Genomic DNA, 21,900 nt, shown 5'->3' with positions numbered 1-21,900 from the left:
TTCCGAGAACACGGACTTGCTCTCTATTTCTAGTAAGGTTTCCCTTGTGAATTTCATGCAGAAGTCCTTCCACTTATTTTGTACATTTTGTGTAGTTTTGCTCAGAAATTAGCAAACGGTTTAACTCCAAAGGGTGCCGAACCTTAGTAGCTACTTCTCTGAGTCAGCATGAGAAGGGCCGCAGCGACTCCAGCTACCGTCCCAGAGAGAAAGGCTGCCCCTGGATCCATGGGCCGAGATGCTCGGGGGCCCAGAGCATCTGGATGAGAAGCAGGCATTTGGCTGGATGTGCTCCGGGAGGTAGACCTCGCACGTAGATAACTAGCTTGGAATTCTACATTTTTTCAGATCTTCAAAGCCCGTTTGTAGAGATTTCTATTTTCAAGGTATTTCTCGTGGGGCCTCAAATATGTCATTGGAACCCTGGAATTTTCTTCTTTTCTTTCTTCTCTTGTGGCGGTGGTGGTTGGGAGATAGGTGGATTGCTCTTCATCTTGTAATCGGGTTTCTTAAAGCCCCTTTTTAAGGATTTAGATAGGCCTGTGCTGCCTCCGTTCTGAAATTTGAAATTGTGATACAAAGAGGCGTCCTGATAGCGGTGCGTGTATGAAAGGGAATTCTTACTGAAGCGCTGTCTCCCTGTCCACTGTGTGCGAAGTTTATTTTGAGTCCTTGCTCACGCTGGCTTTCCTTTCTGGCTTGTTTATATTCTCAGAGAATAAAAATACAGTAGCCGGGAAGCTCCTCTTGGGGAGTCTGCCGTTAGCTCTTGTCTGAGGATCCCTTTCTAAATGGACTGCGGCATCACTTTAGCTCTCACATTGTTTGCCGAAATCCGAGCTGCCCAGGGAAATTAGAGCAGTTAATTTAATATCGAGAGCGTTTTGGGGCTGCTGGGCTCATCCACAGGCAGGAGAGTGTAGATCACTTTGAGTGTTCTGTGTAAAGCGGCGGACAATAAAACTTGCCTCCAAAAAATAGCCAGCCTGTGCTGCCCTCCCTCCCCGGCCTTCCTGCTCCTCGTCTTCACCCTGAGCCCGAGGAAATCTTACTTTATTCCAGGTGTCCTCCCAAGTGCTCCCCAGCAGGGGTCTGCGTGGCAGACAGACAGCACCCCGGGTGGTGGTAGAGGGCGTGCGGGGTCACTGCGTGTTAGTCCTAAGCGGGCTCCAGGGTCACAGCCCGTGGTGTGGCCCATGGTGGGGAGCTCTCTCCCATACCTGGACCAGCCCTGCCACCCTTTCCATGGAGAACTCGTTCACAGCCACCGTGACCAGTGGTGACGTCCCAGCACCGGGCTGGGCACTGGCGTTGGCGGTTTGTGTGTTGAGGAGAAAGGAGCAGCAGCCGTGTGGAATGCCTTACGGCCGAGGAAGACGGACAGAGCGCCATCCAGCCTCCTAAGACTGCCCAGGTCCCCTTTGAACAGGCCTCCTGAGTAACGGGGTTCTGTGCAGTGGCTGCTGGGCTGTTTTGATGTGTTTTGGAGAGGACCTTCGAGAAAGTACTTTAGGGACCTCTGACCCGAGAGCTCAGAACACACGTGGGCGGCCTCCACCCACCCCCGGTAGCGCACTGCGAAGTCCAGTGCTTTGGCCTTGGCTCTGGAAGGTTCTGTGTGTGCAGCACCCTCACCCCCTGCCTCTTACAGACACGCCGGGCTTGCTTTACGTCGCCTCCCGTCTCCTGTGCTTTGGGTCCAATTCTGTGGGTCTGAGATGCACTGTGGAAAGAAAAAGACACTTCGTCGGAAGCAGTGTGTGCTTACTTTGTTTAGGGACCTGGGTCATTTGCAGGAAATAGCGGCATTGGGGGCAAAACCATGGATGGCTTTTTACAAATACCCAGGTGCTTCGTGCCCTGGATGCATCTAACAGTTAGGAGGTGACGCGATGGAGGTTTTCGTTGGCCCCAGGGGACCCTTGTCGGCCCTGTACCCTGTAGACTCGCATGATGCCCCATCCATCTTGGGAATGAATCTGACCACAGAGCCCGGTCTAGGTTATCTGGTCAGAAGGAAAGGAGAGCATCTTGATTATAATAAATAAATGTCTTCTGGAAAAGCACACTTAAACATAAATATTTTAAATTTTGATGTGCTTTGTATGTTCTAATTTGATCTATAAAATACACCCACAGGGATGCTTACATTGAAGCTTGATTACTAACAAGCAACTAGGCGTCAATGGTACACCCACTGAAATACTGAAACATCACAGAAGCGCTGATACACTGGGCATCTCTGAGCCTAGCCCTGCAGTGACCAGGGCCTCTCAGACTCTGTCCCCACCACGTCAGGGTCCTGGTTAGAGGAGCCCGATGGGACACTGAACAGTGGATTTTTAAAAATCTTTTCCACACCTCCTTTCCCTACACCCTTTATAATCTCTTCCTACCACCTCTCTCTCTCTCTCTCTCTCTCTCTCTCTCTCTCTCTCTCTCTCTCTCTCTCTTTCTCTCTTCCCTGCAGACTGCATTCTTTCCATGTAAAATTCTATACATCTAAAGTATCCCGTTTGGTTTCTAGTGCTCCCCAAAAGAAAAAGAATAGAAAAATCTTCACAGATCCAGCAAATAAAGAATATTCCAATAGCAGGACCCTTGCTAACATGTCTGCACCAAAGTGGACGGCACCACCAACAGCCCTCTCTCGGCACTGCCCGGACTTGCCAGTCTGATGATTTAGGTACTTTTCTGCTTAGGAGGAGGGTGCCGTTTTTGCCGAGTTCAGCATGTTCATTGAGTAATTTTTGGAGCCAAAAGCCAGCTCCACGGCATTTCTGCTTGGTAAGGTCCGGTGGCCTTGGCGTGGGGCCGCGGTTGTTGATTCATCGGCCTTCCAACTGATGATAAATCTGGAGGCCAGGTGGCAGGACTAGGCAGGCTCCCTTAACAGAACTTGTGCAGGGAGTCGGCGGCGACACTGACACAAACCTGTGGAAAGGCCGCTCGTGAACTCCCGTTCGGGGAGGCTCAGGAGAGTGGGGGTAGAGGGTGCTCTGGGATCCCAGTAAGGAGGCAGCAGCAAGGGCTTAGACCACCACACGTAGGACTGGTCGACCTGAAGACCTAAAAAGTGCCTCTGCTCCTTGAGACGCCCTTTTCCTGTGTATGTTTAAATTCTGGGTGGCTGGTGTCTTGTATCATGAGCATCCGAGATGGGTTAGCTCCTCGTCGTACGGCGCGGAGCCCATCTGCCGGGATGCACTAATCGCTCTAATTGCATGTGCTTCACTCCTGTCGCTCGCCCAGCCCCACAGCTATACTTTCCCAGCGATACTCGTGTTTTCCTTCTCATCCCGCCTTTAGCAGAATGGGAAACGCTCCATGAGGGTGGCCCCGTGTAGCTTGGACGCGTCCTTTGCAGAGAGTTGTCTTGGGAGAGATTAGCGCAAGTTACCAATGAACATCCCAGCACCCGGAGATCCCTCCCCTGAGAGGGGCTGATCTTTCCTGAGACAAAGGAAAGAAAAAGGAGCCTCTGAGGGAGCTTTTCGGTACAGCCATACTTCTTTGGGCCATGCCCTTGCTCCCCAAAACCACTGTGTGTTCTGCACACAAACTACAGTCGACAATCTGGTGCTAGTAACCACTTTCTGTATAACATCTTTTTTTTTTTTAGAAATCACATGAGTCATCTAACGCATGATATCTAAGTTGGAACGTGGTCACGATAAATATCCCCACGCATCAGAGGCATTTGATTCAGAGATAATGGTATCTGTTCGCTGGCTCTCAACTAAAATACCTCAGTCCCAACTGGACTGTATGTTAATCGAGGCATCTTTTGAAAAGACATGATTTTCATGCTCAGAAGATGGGGAGGGAAATGAAAACCGAGTCCTAAAATTGGTGCATTTAATTCTCCCCAATTTAAATGTACGTGGCCCGTCTTGAAGGCAATGACGATATTCCCTTTTCTTCCCCCACCAGCAGCGCCTCCATCAATGGGTTTCCTTAATGCTGATGGTGGTTGGTGCCGTTTGAGGGAATCTGTAGTCAGTCAGAAAATGCTTCCATACAATGACCTACCAGATGAGCCCCGTAACAAAGCACAGAGGCATCAAACCACCACCGACATTTGGTGCTTAGAATAACAAAAAGACTATAAAATTAGATTAGTTGAGTCTAATTTGGAATCGGTATATTCCCCATGCACCCTCGCCGCTCGTGGGCAGATAAAGCCTTGAGATTTAGCGCTGTGTCAGAGACTGCCACTTCCAGTAAAAGGAGACAGGGCGCGGGAGAAAGGGAAGAAAGCATTCTGGGAGGTCTCGGAGGGCAGAGCAGTGACCTCCAATGATTTACAGGCCTTTAGCTTAATGAAATTGTTTCAGTGACATGACGGTAAGAGCTCGTAATGGATTGGATGCCCTAATGTAATGAAATTACTCCCTTCTGCCTAAAAAAAAAAAAAAAAATGCGCAATTAATATTTACTGAGACCTGACAGCCTTTGGTGCGCTCGTCTGTGTAGTTCTCTCAGACAGTCAGAGAGGAGACGGAGCAGCCTGGCAGACGGGCTGGCTCTGCGGGAGCTCCTGGCGGGGACGAGCAGAGCCTGCGAGGGGTGGAGGGACCGGCGCTCGGCGACCGGGGACGCCGGCCAGCCGCTCCTCGGCGCTGCCCGCACTCAGCCTTCACGCTCTCCCTTGCTTTTCCACAGGCAACTGGACAACAACCACATCAGCTGCATTGAAGATGGAGCCTTCCGAGCGCTGCGCGATTTGGAGATCCTGTGAGTTGATTGTGCGGTCGCTGCCTGGTGTGCGTGTGCGTGTCCGGGTGAGGAGGAGACAGGGGGAGTGTGTGTACAGGGGGTTCCGTGCGGGTGCGTTTCTGGGGCTGCTGCTGCAGTGCTATTAACATTGGGCACCGGGAGATCCCTCCGGCTCACCTTGGCCAAAGTGTTTGCAGGCAGCAAAGTGTGATTTCCCACCTCCCGCAAACTGGGGCTCCTGCTAATGAAGTCTCAGCCGAGCCCTTTCTCCCCGTCGCTCTCTCTCTCACGGTGTTTGTTGCTGGGTGAAGCAGATGGGCTGGAGTAGCCCCCAGCCCCTGCCGGCGCGGTCGGGGGGAGCCTGTCTGAGTGTGGGCACGCAGGAGGCAGGTTACAGGTCTGGGAGACCAGAGAGGGTAGCACCAGGGGTCAGGGCAATCACCCAAAATCCGAAAGGGATCTGGGCACAGGCCTGGGGGAGGCCAAGCAGTAGGTCAAGTCAAGCCACTGCCCTTGCTCCTGGGCTCTGGCCTCAGGTGTAAATCCAAACTTTAAACAGCAACCCTTCGAGTGTGGGGGGAGGGGAGGATGTGAGGAAGTGGATACCTCCCCAGAACCCCACTGTGTATACTTTACCTGGAAGCATGGAGCTGCCTTTCTGGGTTCCAGATTTTCAAATGGGTCTAGAAGGAAACCTGACTTACAGGAGGGGAGGGCGAAGAGAGAGAGGGGGAGTCAGCTAGGAGCCGTCTCCGGCCATTCAAACTAAAGTTGGATTGTGTAAGAAAACATTCCGATTGCTCTCACCCCGGCTAGACTTCCAGACCCTGGTTTGGGGGAAGCTGGCGAGGAAGGCAGGAAAGCCCAGCAGAACTCGTGTCAGGAGATGCCGGGTCCGGTCCCCACTCCGCTCCTAATTAGCTGCGTGACCTTGGGCAAGTCCCTTCCATGCTCAGAGCCTAAGTTTTCTCATTTGGAAAATGAAGGGGTTGGTTGCTCTATCTTGGGGATGCCTTCTCCTTTTCGAGTTCTATAATTGCTTGGTTCTAAAAATAGTTCTGATGGTACAGTCCCACCCAGAGAATGCTAAGTGTGGGGTCTGCTGGGCATCCCTGAAAATACGAAGTTACTTAGTCACCAGGTTGCATAGCTCTGACTTCCAGAAGAATGAATAAATGTCAGACAAATACACAAGTGAATATTTTAAAATGTCCCTTTGCATGTAAAGGGCTCCCTGTCCCTTCCCCTGTCACCTGGCCCTGCAGACAGCAACGGGCTGGAGAGAGTCTCTCCACGTTGCATGCGAGGAAGGTGATTCCAAGAGGAATCACGGGAAATAGAGGGGAGCTGATGCTGCAAGCACTGGGACTGATGAAAGCTGAGCATCCCAGCACAGAGGGGCAGGCCCACAGCCAGGGCGGGAGGCGCTCACTCCTGACAGGGCTGGTCCCTCCTCACCACGCTCTGACCCCGGAACCCGCAACCAACGCATGTGCCCAGATGTAGTCACCCAGGGCTTCTCTTCTCAAGAGGCCGGAGCTGAGAAGGGTGGGCACGATTCTCCCTGCCTGCAAAGAAAGCCTCTGTAGAAAGGGCTGCTAGGAGAATAGCACCCTATTCTTGGGAAGGATGAGAAAATTCCTTGGGAGGAGATCAGGAAATGGAAGTCACCAGCTGCCATGGAGCAGCTGGGAGATCTCTACAAAGTGTGGCGGGGTCTCCTCGCCAGGAAGGCGGGGTGGGGGTGGGGGGGCTAACAATCAGACACACCTGGGTGTGGAAGCCGGGACTCAGTGGGACTTTGGCCAGGCTACTGAGCCTCTCTGAGCCTGTTTTCTTCACGTTAGGAAGAGACACCTTATCTATTTCATAGGAAGGGTTCCCCAAATAGTGTTTCTTCCACATCCCTCACTTTCTCCCGACCATGCCCCATCCCCATCCAGGAGACAATTAGACTCGGAAACGCTAGTATCCAGCCACACCGGGTCTCTCACACTGGAAGCTTGCAAGCCTATGATGGAAAGTTCTCATTCCCCATCATTGCAGAGTCCGCAGGATCTGATTAGTTTATCTTCGCGATTCCAAACAAAGCCAGATCAATAGCTTTGTTTTAAAGACACACTCATTTGGCTTCACGTGGCTAAGTACTTAAAATTAATCATCATCAGCGATTCCACGGGTTTCTAATCTCCAGCAGAGGCACTCAGCTCTGGAACCATCCATCTTAATGGGGAGCGATTCTGAAACTGGCTGGAGCTGACATCTCCATCTAAAGGACCTCCCCACCCCACCCCCAGACCTTCCAAATCTCAGCGAGGCATCGACATTTTGTAATCCTTCTCTGTAATCACAACTTGGCACCATAAAGAATCTTGACAATGCCATAAATAGGAACTAAGTGAGGGCATCGTGCGTTAACTTAGTAAATTCTTCAGAGATTCAGGGAGAGGGCATGGAGTTCGAAACACGCTGTCCCTGGGCAGGTCCTCTTTCAGCACCTGCAGCTGTAACATCTGCACATGAAGAGACAAGACGTAGTCTTTCAGGTGTGTCTTCTCTCTGACGTTGTGCAGCGTGAAGTAGAAAACAAGGAAAGACTCGGGGTGACCTCGTGGAAAGCTCTCAAAATTAACTCAAGGGAAGTCTGTGGACGTCACCCACAGTTGACCTTTGAACAACATGGGCAATAGGGGTGCTGACTCCCCCTGCCCCCCGCCCACTGTCAAAAATCTGCATATAACTTTTGACTCCCCCAAAACTTAAATCGTCTCTCAGTATCACAGGGGATTTGTTCCAGGGCCCCCCATAGATACCCAAATCCGCAGATGCTCAAGTCCCCTGTATAAAATGGTGTAGAGCAATGCATACAGTTGGCCCCCCACGTCCGCAGACTCCCAACCTCAGGTGGAAAACACTACAGGTGTTTAGTGAAGAGAATCCCCGGGTTAGTGGACCTGTCCAGTTCAAACCCGTGTTGTTCAAGGGTCAGCTGCACTAGTGGAAAATTCACACGGGATCGCCCCATGAGCTCGTCCTTCCTGTGAAAGAAATGCCTTAGGACTTCTTTCCATCTAGACCGAGGTTGGTTTCCCCTGTTCCAGGGAATGAGAACGTGGGAGGCGAGTTGACAGGAACAACTCACTGCAGTGAGGGGAGTGGCAGGGGAAAAGGTTGGAAAAGACTGAACTCTGCCCACCTTGTCCGCATTTATGGCGCATGCCCAGTGGGGGATGCCCAGCACCGGGCCTGGAGGACAAAGGGAAGGAGTCAGGTAGGCAGGAAGGGGGCTAAAAAGGAAAGCATAGTGTAGGCGAAACTTCTCAAGGCCCTGAGCGCCCACAGGGGAGAAACCCCAATGCAAGTGATCATAGCTGGCATCCGGGCAGTGCCCCATCCCCAACACATAACCAGTGCTTTAACCTGTGACCTCTGAGTCCTCACACACCTGCTGGGAAACTGCTGTTATCGCCGCCTCCTTGTACAGAGGAAGAGCCCATGTCAGGGAAGCCAGGGGACTGCCCACCCAGCAGCAGCAGAGCCCAAGTGGCCAGCACCCTGCCCGCTGCCCCTCTGAGCTGTGTCGCCAAGGCTCTCCTAGGGTTGGCTCCCTGAAGCGTGGCCGCCATGCGCTGTGGGTGATGTGAGCTGGCCCCGAGAACCGAGCCAGGCAAGCGACCCAGGACTCAAAATCCTGGCCAGGAAAACGCTGGTGCTCCCCACAAGCCTGCAGAACTGTCCTCCCCTTCACCCAGTGTAGGGGTCCCTGCAAAGTTGAAGATGAATCAAACTCACCAGGGAGGGAAAGTAATCCCGCTTTATCACTGACTTACATTCTAGTCCCAGGGACGGTTTGGTCTCACTTCTGGATGTCGTCAATTGACTTTGACGCTCAATGGTTTGGGGCCCCATTCTCCAAACTGCCCCAAAACACAGCCCCGACTTCCTGTATGGCACTTAAGGTTCTTCATGGAGGGGCCTGTTTCCCGTGGGTCCGACGCCCTTCTATTACCCACATCACTGCCCTTTCATTTCCACCTGTTCTATCCATTTGGCGATTCACATCTCGGCTTTCTCTAAGGCGTGCGTATTCGGCCGTCGAGCATGCCAAGACTGCATCTCCAGCCCCTTCGGGCAGGAATCCTTGCTGGTCGTGCTCTGAGCCGTGGGTTTCTGGTCCCTGCTAGCGAGATTGAGACTGGGCGGACAATTCACCAATTATACCAGGCTCTTCCCTGCCCAGTTTAGAAAAACGCTTAATGAAAAAGAAAAAAATTAGGAGTATGGACAAATGAAACAAAAATGAGAAGACCTAATGAATAAGATAGTTAATTAATTTCTTCAATAGTATTACGGGAGGAGAGACAAAAGATTTTCAGATATTGTCTCCTGACTTCATGTAGCAACTCAGAAGATCAGCAGATACGCTGCCAAAAACGCCAGACCGAAGGTGTCAGGGACACGTCCTGAAAGGCTGTCACTGCCCGGTGAGGGGTCTGCCAGGAGAGATCGCGGGCCCAGCAAACTGCGTGCGGGTCCTCGGGTGTGCCATTTGGAAGGCCTCGCTCCCATTTATGTCACTTGCCAATTTTGGAAATTCGGGGACATTACTCTAGGCTGGCCCTGGGGTCTGTAGAGAAAAGGTACAGAGAGGCCAAGAGCAGGGCCGGGCAACAGCGAGGCCAGGCCTCCTAGCGTTTTGCACGTTGGGTGCCCCACTTCCCTTACCCGAGTCCCGGCTCTGGCCAGGAGATGCCGAGGACAAGTTGGTGGTAGCAAGGAGGCTGGCACCTGGGTCTCCAGACCCCGGGCCTCATGTTCTTTGCCCACATGGGCACCTCCTGCCGTTGGGCTCTTCGGGAGAAACCCCCTGGTGACACGGGGACCCTGAATGCAGTTGTCTTTCTAGCCCGTCCTTCAGTGGCTTCTCTTATTTTGGAGGCTGAGGGAGGGCAGACTTTGACCCCAGGTCCTGCTTTCAGCTCTCTCGAAACCCAAGGCTGGAACTAGACCACAGACCATATTGCATCCATGGATGAGTTTTACTTAATCTCGTAACGTGTTCTTTAACAATGGAAGTGAGCATTTCACATTTAAAATGTATTGTATTTTTCATAAAATTCCAGCTTTGGGCTTTTAGCAACCAGAAGCATTGGGAGCCCTGGGCTCATTCCTGCATCGCGATGGTCGGTGTGGCTGGGTGCTCAAACCCGCCTCCCATGGGGTGTGGGTGCCCCTTTCCCACCGGCCTCCACTCCTTTGGGTCACTGCTGTAATCCATGGCAGTGCGGACACCCAACAAGCTAGCCGAGCGCCAGGCGCCAGGGACAGGAGAGCTCTCAGAGGGCGGGCAGGCGCTCTGGCGGGTCAGACTCGCTGGGCCAGAGGTCACCAGAACTGCTGAGTGGGCACGGACACACAGCTAAGGGACGTGGAGTCCAGGGCTCCCAGACTGAGCAAGGACCCCACAGAAGCAAGCAAGGTCTCTCACGCCCCGTCTTCCGGGAAGTTCTTCTCGCGAGTTGAACTAGCCTCCTAGTCCCTTTGATTGTCAATCAGTTCTGATTGGGGTTGTGCAAATACTGAGAAGTAGATGAACACCCACCGCCCAGTTTCTTGCCCCCCAGACTCCTGTGTCAGCCTGTGTACTGAGCCCTCTCCGCCCACATTCAGAGATTCAAGAGTTAAGGCAGTGGTGGAATCAATCAGACTTTTAGGGCAGTTCTAATTCATCCACATTCGGGCAGGCACGACATGGTCCGGCCCTGGGCCCCACTGGTAAACACAGAAGAACGGAGAAGAGCGTTCCTTGCTGGTATAAGAAGGAGTCAGTGGGAAGAAATTGGCAACAGTCCTGATGCCCAGGTCAGGGTGTGCTCACTCTCCTAGTGTGGGGTGCTGTCCTGGCTCAGGGGTGCTGGGCACTGGGAGTAGGGACACTCATAGATATTGTCAGTCCAGTTCAGAAAGCCCAGAGCTTGAGGCAGGTGGCCGGCTGTTCTCTGCTTCGGCTGAGCTTCCTCTGGATGTGGAACTAGGTGCTCCATGAACATGTATAGTATGTAGTATAGCATGGCCCGTGCAGTGGTCCCCCTCCCCCCCACCCACAAGGCACCTGTTCCGATTGTAAATTATGAATTAGGCACAGAGATTAGCTAACTAACAATGAAACAGCAATTATAACTGAGCAATAATAACCGTTATGTGAATGTGGGCATTCGTGTCAGGGGAGCCCGGGCTGACGCCTTCCTGTAGGCTTAGTGCTTCTGGGGCACCACGTCGCCATCAGTCAGAACAGGGGTTCTGCTCGCCTTCCACCCGCGGGTTTAATGCCTTTTCCACCTAACTAAGCACTTACCACTCACTGTGGCTGTAACATTGGAGTTTGAGGTGTGACCGCAAAACTAGCTCGAATTTCGTTTTCCTTCTTCACAGTTTCACGGATAGAGGTTCTTACCATAGGTTTTAGCAATCTCAGGACACAATTCTTTTAAATTCTTTCATTACGTCGAGAACTTTCACTTTCCAGTTACAGGAAGCACTTGACGGCTTCTCTCCTGCATTTCTGTATTGCCAGCATCACTGCTCTTGCGCGTTGGGGCCATTGCTAAGTAAAATAAGGGTGACTTGAACACAAGCACATGGTCCCAGGACAGTCGATCTGATAACCCAGACGGCTGCTAAGTGACTGACATCCGGGTAGGGTGTGCGGCATAGGTACGCGGGACACAGGGCGATGCCATCCTGGGTGGGATGGAGTGGGAGGGCTTGAGATTTCATCACGCTACTCACAGCGGCACGCAGTTTAAAACTTATGAATTGTTTATTTATGAATTTTCCATTTAACATTTTTGGACCATGGTCGACCAGAGGTAACAAACCACAGAAAGCAAAACTGTGGCTAAGGGGGGAATGCTGCAGTACAGCGATGCTACGTAATTGTTAGTGTGGGCATTACAAGTACCACAGCTACTGCTCTGGCCTCCGTATTTTGCATGTGCTATCGCCTAGGCACTCTGATATTAGAATGGAGCGTTTTCCGTAAATCCTCACCACAACCTCACGGCGTGGCTCTTGTTCACCTTACTTTCCCCATGAGGAAGCTGAGGCTGGGGAAGCTGAAGGACTTGCCCAGAGTGACCCTGGCTGCATGGGGGTTGCTTTTCCATCCAGTCCCGCTCTGCCCGGTCCCTGAGCCCCGGCTCCTAACCGCTCTGCTATGAAAAAATGAAAATTGAAAAATTTATTCCAAAATGCACCCCAGAGAAACAAGTGTAGTAAATGCTCAGAATAATTCAGGACCAATAGTTTTGCTTTTTGAAAAACTATCCTGACCCACAAGGCGCTCAGAACTAATCCTGTGACCTCCACTTAATCGGCATCACATCCAAGTCCACAGAACCACCCAGACATGGAGGTGCGAGGCCACGGCGGAGCGTGGGGGTGTCAGAGTCCTCCCCTAGGATGGGCTGCCCTCCAGCTTCACCAGGCTGGGTGGTGCGGGGCGGGGGGGGGGGGGTCATCTCTATATTGTAATACAGAAGCTGTGTACCAGGCTTGCGATGCGGGTCAAAGGAGACACCATAGGTGTGTGTCTGGCGAGTCACAGACACCCAATCAGGCCTCTCGTAACAAGTGCAATTGAAGAGAAGTCCTGCCCTGTCCTGCCACCTTATCTCCGTACCTGGCACAAGCCTGGCACAGAGCAGGAAGCCAAAGGACACGGGACCACATTGAGTAGGAATTAATTAACCAAATGCATGCCCACTTTGCCCCGTCTCTAGATTTTCCGCTACGTGTTGGCCCTGAACAGAACTAAGTTAAAGTTGTCCCAGAATTATCTCAAATATTGAACAATGTAATATTTTACTGGAACAGATTTCTCGCGTTACCTTTGGTTTTTTATTCTTCCAGCTAAATGGTGTTGTGTTTTTTTTCTTATTAACAATGAGTAAATTACAGCCTCAGTGAAAACTGGTGTTTTCGAACAGACAAGACTCGTTTTCATTTATTTACAGAACGTTTCACCCCGGTTTCTCTGGGAGATGCAACTATTTTATTTTTTTAACAGACTCTGGAATCAGAGTGTTTAGTCATGACATAGCTTTGAGTATAAAACTGTCATGGCTTAATGAAAGTCTTAAAATATCTCCAGAATATGATTTATTTATTTTTTTTGGTGCTATGCTGCAAATTGTGATTTGTTCAGGTAATCGGGATTAAAATGGAACACTGTGGAAAGCGCTGATCACTTCCATTCGGCCCCCAGAACACTAGGAAAGGAACTGGTGGTCCTAGGAAGGTTTGCTTGTGCTACACCACACCCCTCCTTCAGTCGCCCAGGCCCGGATTTCGACCATAGTCATATGTTTTTAAAATATATATTTTTTAATTGATTTCCGAGAAGAAGGGAGAGAGGGAGAGGGTGGTAGAAACATCAGTGATGAGAGAAAATCATCTATCAGCTGCCTCCTGCATGCCCCCTAGTGGCGATCGAGCCCACACCCCAAGCATGTGCCCTGACCGGGAATCAAACTGTGACCTCCTGTTTCATAAGTTGACACTCAATCACTGAGCCACTGGGCGATCGTAGACATGTTCTTAAAATGACTAGCTTGGTTTTGAGAACATTGGCTTAAGAAAATGTAAGATAATTTTTTCCCATTTAAATAAGTAGCACTTTAACAGTTCAGGTAACTAGGCTATGGGGGCACCTCGTGATTTCCGTTTCCTGTTAACTGAAGGCTAGTTTAGTCTCGAAATGGGTGTAGCCTGTGAATTCCTGGGTTAAGAGGCTGCGGCGAAGGTCACTGAACTGTTCTTCACCAACAGAGGATCTTGAATGGGTAGGACTCCCGTTACCAACTTCCCATGAGCGGCACTGAGGTGGAGTCGGGCAATGGATGCCCAGGGGCCACGGACTCCAGCCTCCAGGTGTCTGGGCTGACATCCTGGCGTGGCAAACTAGGTTGGGGAGCAGCCTTTTGGTTTGCTGTGTCCCGCCTCAAACGAAATGGGGAAACAGCTCTGCATCTTTGCACGAGGATTCCAGAGGGTGTTCTCTCAGTGAGAGGTAAGGGGGCCAGTGGGGAAATGCCGCAGAGCTGCCGGAAGCATATGGGGATCAGTTCACCCCAAAACGGAGCTTCTGCACCGGTTGGTGCTCCTGGCCGATGGTCAGCCTCCGCCCTGTCTCCGTCCTCTGCTGCCAGCTTTGGTGCCAGTATGTGAGCAGGTTCAGGGAGCACCTGGCTCCTTGGTCAGCTCTCATCTTCTGGCTCTCGTGGGTCTCCAGACCGGGGGCCATGATCGCTATGAAGAGCCACACCTGCCGGTTGCTGCTGCTGCCACCTCCATCGGGATGGGAACTGGAGGGCTCGGCTTCCTGTGGCCAGGAGTCCCTGACTGCAGAACTGGGTCTGGAACGCCAAGATCCTAGGAACTTAAACAGGAAATGGCCCTCCTCCTGCCGGATGGCCTTGCGGTGGGGAGGGTGCCCGGGGAGGCCCTGGAGAGGCAGAGCTGGGAGAATCCGAGCACCATCCCGACCCTTCCCCGAGCTGCCGTGTCCCATCTTCGAGGATACTCAGGAGCAGGGGTGGTGAGCAGGGAGGGAGGGAATAGGATTCCGCTTCTCCCGGGTTATATCTGGAATCGTTGCAGACACGACAGCCCGTTCTCCTTCCACATATAACTAATCAGAGGACCCCAACTACCCGCCCATAGGTTGAATGAACCCTGCAGATGTAGGATTTAATTTTTTGTTTTGTTTTGGTCTTTCCAGTGTTTTAAAAAATAATAATAATAATTAGTTGCCAATGTTTAAAACTCTGGTGAGCGTATTTAAAAGTCTCTGCGTTCAACTCTGTGTGAGTATCCGGCAGCCGTGGGCCCGCAGGTGGCCAGGATGGTCCGGAGCAGCGCTCTGCAATGGGACGCTGCGGGCGACGGCTGCTGGCACCTGCGCGACCACGGGGCAGCGAGGCCCACGGCCTCTCGAGCACCTGGAATGTGGCTTAGAGCAATGAGAGGCTGAATGTTTCATCTTACTGCATTTGAATTGATTTAATCTTAAATCGCCACCTTTAGCTCATGGCCACTTGTTGCACAGCGTGGGTTTACAGCCGCTTGGCGGGCACCCCACCCGGGCAGGGCGTGCCCTCTGGGTTCGCCACGGCTCCCACCAGGCCCGCTCTCCCGCCGGCCCTGCTCCAACTCTGCGGTCACGTCCCATTCATTAAGAAGCACCATGTTTAAACAGTGTATTTTCTGAAACTAAATACTTTGGAATATCTGCCACTCCCTCCCCTCACACTACGCTCTACCCTTTATCTTAATTCAAACATCTGGATCTTATTCCCCCAAAAGACGCACTTTCATGGGCAGCCAGGAGACTGATTGTAAAGCCGTCTCCACCAGAGTGAAACCCTCTCGGCGTGAATGTTTCCCGGTGCCCGTTACGCGCTTCTCTCGGCCCTGGAAGTGGCTGCACAAAGTCAGCGGGTAGGAGAGTCGCCCCCATGTCTGGACCCGTCGCTTCTCCGTACGTGAGCTGGAGATGCGGCAGCCGGTTAGGGGAGCAGGCCTGTTAAACCCACAGCAGCGGAGCCAGGTGTCTGCATGAAGGAAAAAAAGAGCCGACCCCATAACTTGGTTCAACTGCATGGGGGGTGGCAGGGGGGGCTGTGGGCGACTTTGAGTTTGGCCAGATGTGCTGTCTTTATACCGACCTGGGCATCCACATCCCTTCCGCTGCTGTCGGGAAGATTGGTCCCGCTCCAGATGTGGCGTCTCAGAGCCAGCACCAGCCCAGTTGGAACGGGAGAGGGGAACCGTAGGCTGGGAAGACCCAGGGGTCAGCCGGCCCCACCACCTCATTTTAAGTGAAAGAAAGTCCCTCAGAAAGGTTAAGTGACTTGCCCACAACCACGGGGAAGTTTCACAGAAGAATTAGGCCAGGAAACGGGTCTACGGACTCTTTATCCAGTGCTCTATATGGCCACCTACCTTCCTCCTGTGTTAGCAGAAAGGAAACAGAAGTGAATGAAGCCGGCCTCTACGGCCTGCCTTCCCGTCATCCCTCAGCCTCCAGCATTTTGTCAGAGGGAACATTTTACATTCAGCACAGGCAGCCACCAATTAGGGGCTGATTGCCCCAGGACCCCAATAGATTTCTGTCCGGTGGGGAGCAATCTGGAAAGAGGTGGGTTTCCACGTCACTGGTCCTGGCACCTGGTGGTGACCAGAGCCCAGCGAGGAAACAGTGGGTGCCCCTGCCCGTCTTTGAGCCCCACTGGCCCAGGTGTAAGTGGCAGCCAGCTCCCTGAGAGAGCCCCCTCCCCCTTACAACTATCAGAGGGTAAAAGCAGGACCACCCTGCATCCAGCCAGGAGCTGAGCCTCATGCATCTTGTGCGTGTTTCCGCTAACAGGTCTGAAGTGGCTCAGTTCCGAACTCTACACGAGAACGGACCGGTATGTTCAGCCCCGGAACCGAGGAGTAGCGGGCAGAAACCAGACAGTGTTACACCTGCCGGGAGGAACATAGTTTTGTCCTATAAACAGACACTTCTTCAGGGCTCTTTGTCCTCGAGTAATGATATGTGGGGGAAGAAAGCATTGAATCATTTTCAACCAGTTAAAGGGAGTTCATGGGAATAGAAGGTCTCTCAGCTAGTGACTGCCCATCAGGAGATGCTGGGTGGGACAGAGGCTTTAACCACGTCACCGTAACGCCATCAATGTTCTTCCATTATATACATACTAGAAGCCTGATGCATGAAATTCATGCAAGGGGCTCAGCCCTCACAACCCCTCACAGCCTCAGCTGGCCCTCGCAGCCCCGGCTTCGTCTGGAAGGTTGTCCGGATGGTCATTCTGCTGTTCGCTCTAATTAGCATATTAGCTCTTAATTATATAGGATATGCTAAACACATATTTCATACATATATATCATACGACATATATATGTGTGTCAACTGTATATATTTGACTCAAATTATTAAATTAATCTGTTTGGTTTAGAGACCGAAAATGGGCATCTGCAAGTCAGATCCAGCCCCAGGTATGTTCCATGCGGACTTCTGTTCCTTACGATTCACCTGTGCAGAAAAGCAGGAGACTTCACATAAAGCCTCTAGATGCCTGGCTTTCTCTTTAAACAAAAGGGAACAACTGGCAGCCTCGCTCCCACGTCCCAGCGTAGCAGCGATCCTTGGACACGAGAAGTGACGATCGTGTCGTGGAGTGGTAGTGGCTGCAGCCCCACGCAGCCCACTTACAGACTCAGAGGTCAAGCCTGGCCCCCATAGGCAATTGAGTTCGTAACTGTCACACCTCGCTCCCACCGGCAATTGAGTTCGTGACTCCCGGGTCAGCCCCGGAGGCTGTTCAGAGTGGAAACGTGTTTCATCAAAAGATGCCAAAAGCATGACCCTTCACATTTTGAAACTCATTCATCCACTCAGTATATATTCATGGAGTCGCCCTATGTGCCAACCCAGGGGCAACACAGGCGTGCGCTCCGTCCCTCTCAGTGTGCACGCCACTGGGTACCTGAACACATTCCCCTTCTTCCTCTCACGGGACTGGACACCCAGTGCAGCGGAAGTGGAAATTGTTTCCGGGCACCACGGAAGCTGCCTGGTTTCTAAATAATGTATAGCAGACGAGACTGCCTGTCCAGGCCCCCAGTTTATAGGAGATGAAATAGAATCAGGAGACTGAGGCCATCTCATTGATGTTGTCGGGTAAGGCACACTTCGAAGTTACGCTGGCCATGCGGGGGCAGTTGAGTCTTTCTGAGCCACCACCAGGCGTCCCCTGTGATGTTCTCAACACATGAGTAAGAGCCCCTCAGCATCCAGGGCCACAAGCACGGAGCATCGTGGAGACTTACACTTCCAGCATCTCTCCCTTTTTAAACTCCCATTGGTTACAATTAGTTTGGAGGCATCTTTTCTCTGTTGTTCTCTCCCAGCGAGGCTCTGCTGGGTGGAGTTTCTGTCTGTCACAATGTGCATATGCAATGAAGGGAGAACCAAAGACAGGCCCTTCTGCTAAGCATCCAGGGCATCAGGGGCCCAAATTGGCAGCGGACTGTTTTTATTTCTTTCTGTAGGTTTTACATGACACCTGGAGACCATTTAAAATGTTACTTGGCGGTGAGAGCGCTGTGTTTAAAAATAACGCTCACCCTGGTGCCAAATCACTTTGGAGTCGGGTACAAATATTGAGACAAAAACCCCAGCTGTTATTGCTTTGGCTGCTAATTTGAGGTGTCAAATGGGAGGCCGACTGCTATACGTCAGAGAGCGAGGCCCCTTGTGAGATCACTGTTTTCTAACAGCGGAGAGTAATGGGCTAATCAGTGCAGCATCAGTTGCTTTCATTATAAGCCCACACAATGGTTATGAGCTTTAATTTAAACGGTCCGCGGGGACATCAAGGCAGTGTGGAGCAGGCGGCACCCAGGATGGGCCAGGAGAGCAGGTGATGCAGGGCAGGTGGCCTCCCGCCCCTCTTCCCCTCCCTCCGTCTCTCATCCCTCCTCCCCATCGGCCGCCGGGACTCGATGCCTGCTCTAGGCAAGCAAGAGATGAGCTTTGCTTAAGGATCTGGACTCTCGGGGCTTCTTGGTGTTCTTGACAATTCCGTCAGCCGCGCCAACAGCAAGGGCGGCTTTAGGCAACACTTGGACGAGGTAGCCAAGCCTTGACCATAGAAGGCTTCCAGACACAGTCGACCCCTCTCCTGTGCCGCCTCCACGCCGCCCTCGCTCTCTGTGCCGAGTGCGCCCTGTTCCCCGGCGAGAGGAGGAGGAGCATGGCTGCTGCTTTGAGCAGCCTCGGCAGAGAGGTGAGCACCAGGGTCCCTGGTCCCTGCCACCTCCAAGTCAATGAAGGCCGAGTCCACCACTCACCTGTGTGACTCGCCTCCACTGTGGGAGACGTGGGAATCGGACAGCGACGTCTGTCCAACGACAGTCCCGTAAGAGGCGGTTTGTGTAATGGTCATCCGTGTCCCGCTTTGAATATTGGCTCCGCACTCTCTAGCTGTGTGATCGGGTGGAGTGCACTGGTCTCTCTGGGGTCCAAAATGAAATGGCAGTGGCGTCTCGGGACGGTTAGAGAATTAGATGAGAGGACGTGGGAAAGTGCTCGGCCCTGTGCCTTCAGCTCCGCACTCTCAGAAACACTTAGGCCTGGGCTTAGAGGACTGGCCACTGGGCGCTCACAGGTGTGAGGACAAACCAGGACATCCTGTTGCCATAGCTGCCGATGACTCACCGGGAGTCTCCTTCCTGGGCAGCGTTAAGGAGGGAACCACCGTATTTGTCTAGACGTAAGGAGAAACCAGACTTGAGGTAGGGATGATGGGCCAGGGCGTCTGGATCCCCACCCGAGCAGAGGGAAGAAGAGGGGTTCCCAGAGCACCCCAGGGAGGTTGGCCCCCGGGGAGATGGCCGAGGCCGAGGCACTGTGGATGCCTGGCTTTGCAATTAGGCGATGCATGCTCACAGATAACGCTGCTGCATTAGAGCAATTACATAGTGTTATGGACACACGGCACGCAGATTGCGCCCGGAGCCAGGGAGGCACAGTGATCAAGCGGAGGCCTAATGGGAGGAGACAGAGGGAAATGTCAGCCTATTAAGGGTGCCAGGGCGGCGTGGCTGCAGCTGGACGCAGGGCCTCCAGATCTGGGGCCGGTCTCTGGGGGGGCCAGGGGAGGGCCACACCTCACCGCTCAGGGGAGAACAGAGGGGAGCTGGGGCAGACGCCACACTGGGCTCTCCCAGGGCGACAGCCACCTCCCTGGAGGGCTGTGCACTGTTTCAGAGCTCGGGCCTCTTTCTAAGCAGAAAACACTGTCCTCCCAGAGGCCTCAGTCCCAGAGGCAGCAGGGGCTCCCTGTACGCTGCCTCCACGCTCAGCTCAAGGCTCTGTTCTTCGCTCTCCCCTCCTTCAGTGGTTTCCGACTCAAGCTTACCTGGGACTCCTCTGAGGGTCTGTTAAAACACGGAAGGCACCCACCCCCATACCCCCCGAGCTTCTGATCCGGTGGGTCTGGGGGGCCCGGTTATGCGACAGGTCCCGGCACCACACTTTGGGACCCACGGCCCACGTTCACTCCGCACCAGCCCAAGGTGGGTGCGCCAGCCTGTCTTCAAACAGGGCCTGGGCACAGGGAGACGGTCTCCCCAGGCGCAGGGAGACGTGTGCGGCCAGAGTGCGACGGCCTGCTTTCGAATCCCAGTTCAGCCACTTGCCGCTTGGGCTTTCCTGCCAGTGGTTTTTGTTTTTAAGTTTTAAAAGCCTTTGGCCTAAACCCTCTTCTTAACAAAGCAGCTGCGTGACTGGCCCGGCCCATTGCAGTGCGTCGCCGGCAGGGGCAGGAGGAGCTCTGCCCAGTGTGAGCGGCCAGACGTCGAGGAACGCTGTCCATATAGAGCCCCTTGGTGACTCTTTTAGGCTTCCAGGCCATATGGTCTCTGTCGCAACCGCTCAGCCATGGGACACGAAAGCAGCCATAGATGGTACGTAAGCAAGAGGGTAAAACTTTGTTTACGAAAACAGGCCGTGGACGATGAGATTTGGCCCCGGGGGCTGGAGCTGGCCAAGCCCTGGACAGGCCAGAATGTGCGCCACGCCCTCGCCATTTGCCACTCCTGGGGGCCTTGTCTGGCCGCAGGACCCCAGCCTTTCACTGAGGGACACAGGGAAGCACACACTTCTCCAGGCGTTGAGGTTTAATGTGTGCGCCGGAGAAGCATAGGAAGTTCGCTCATCCCCTCGGGCCCTGGAAAGAAAGCGGAACGCCCTCTTTCTAGCGCTCAGAGCCAAGAGCGGGAACCTTTGGTAGCAGTAGCATTGTCCAGAAGGGTCACTTTACTGTGGAAAACGGTCCCTCTTCATGACGCATGTATGCTCCATGTCTGACAAGACAGGAGAGAAACAAGACAGTCTCAGGTCCACCTCAGTCTCAGTGTAAAGAGACTTCATCATGGGGAAGGGCTCTACGGGAGACGGTGGGCGGTGGGCGGATTGTCTGAAATCCTGTGGGGGAAGCGCCTTATTTCGGGTTCATACTGAAATGCCCATTCAGTAGCTTGTGGTGGTGCAAAAAAGGAGGCCAGTACCGTCCTGAAGTTTCATACAGTTAATTTGACCCTGAACTTGAAAAACGCTGAATTGAAAGCATTTACTTGGGGGGAAAGCCTATGACTTGGGTTCAAGCTTATCTTCTCAGAGTAGCTCCCCAGGAGCAGAGCAGGGAGGATGAAACCAGACGCTGGAACTGGCAAAACTCGGCCAGGACGTAGGAAAATAGGGTCACACTGATGAGGCCAGGACAGCTCAGCCCGAACCAGCCATCCAGTGGGGGCGGGTCACCGTCAGACCCATTTCTTTTTCTGTCGGGTAATTTTTAAGGCAGTTGTTAGAAGGGGAGGCAGTGGGAGGCGTGTGCAGTTATCTCCAGCTGTGGGTCCCTGGTGGGGAGACAGAGAACAGCCCCGCTGGAGAAACAAGCCCGCCCTGGAAGCCAGAGGTGTGGGCAGGTGGGGAGGAACTGGGGTGTAAAGAGACAGCAGCAGGGCCGAATCCTGCGGCAGCTCACGTGCTGCCCTGCGTAAGTCCCCTGCCTCTCGTGGCCTCAATCTGCTCATCTGTAAAGTGGGAGCCATAGTTCCGACTTCAGAGTGCTGCCGGCGACAAACGCGATGAAGGTGAGAAGTGCGTTGTAAACTGTAAAGGACTAAACACGCTACAGTACTAACGGCGAATAACATTGGCCATTGCCTCTGCGCCCGGCAGTGTGCTACCAAGCGTGCTTTCCATGCCGATCTTAAGGGCGTGGCGCTCGGCCGATAATGCTCCCCCAGAGATGTCCCTGTCTGCAGCCCAGGGACTCCTGATGTAAGGGACTTGGCAGTTGGGATGGAGTCTCCTGAGGGGGAGGTGGGCCTGGATTACCCGGTTAGGCTCCAGCGGCATCCATCACAAGGGTCTTCCTTAGAGAGAAGCAGGAGGTCACAGAGAACAGTAGGAGATGTGGCAACACAAGTCAGAGGTTGAATGGCTCGGGGAAGGGGCCACGAGCCAAGGAATGTAGGTGGCCTCTACAGACTGCAAAAATTCTCTTCCTGATGCTCCCGGGGAAAAAAACGCAGTCCCATGGACGC

The 21,900-nt window shown here is 53.0% G+C and overlaps 1 protein-coding gene across 1 annotated transcript in view; it reads left to right on the top strand.

Moving 5' to 3' along the window:
- SLIT3 (slit guidance ligand 3) overlaps positions 1–21,900 on the top strand; it is a 536,028-nt gene that overhangs the window by 401,238 nt on the left and 112,890 nt on the right. Inside the window, exon 6 of the mRNA XM_079771932.1 lies at positions 4,666–4,737. Within this exon, the coding sequence (XP_079628058.1) occupies positions 4,666–4,737 (72 nt within the window). The remainder of the gene's footprint in view (positions 1–4,665; positions 4,738–21,900) is intronic.

This window comes from Cnephaeus nilssonii (assembly GCF_951640355.1).
Source record: "Cnephaeus nilssonii genome assembly, chromosome: 5".
Classification (NCBI taxonomy): Eukaryota; Metazoa; Chordata; class Mammalia; order Chiroptera; family Vespertilionidae; genus Cnephaeus; species Cnephaeus nilssonii.
This window is presented reverse-complemented; position numbering and strand designations above follow the sequence as displayed.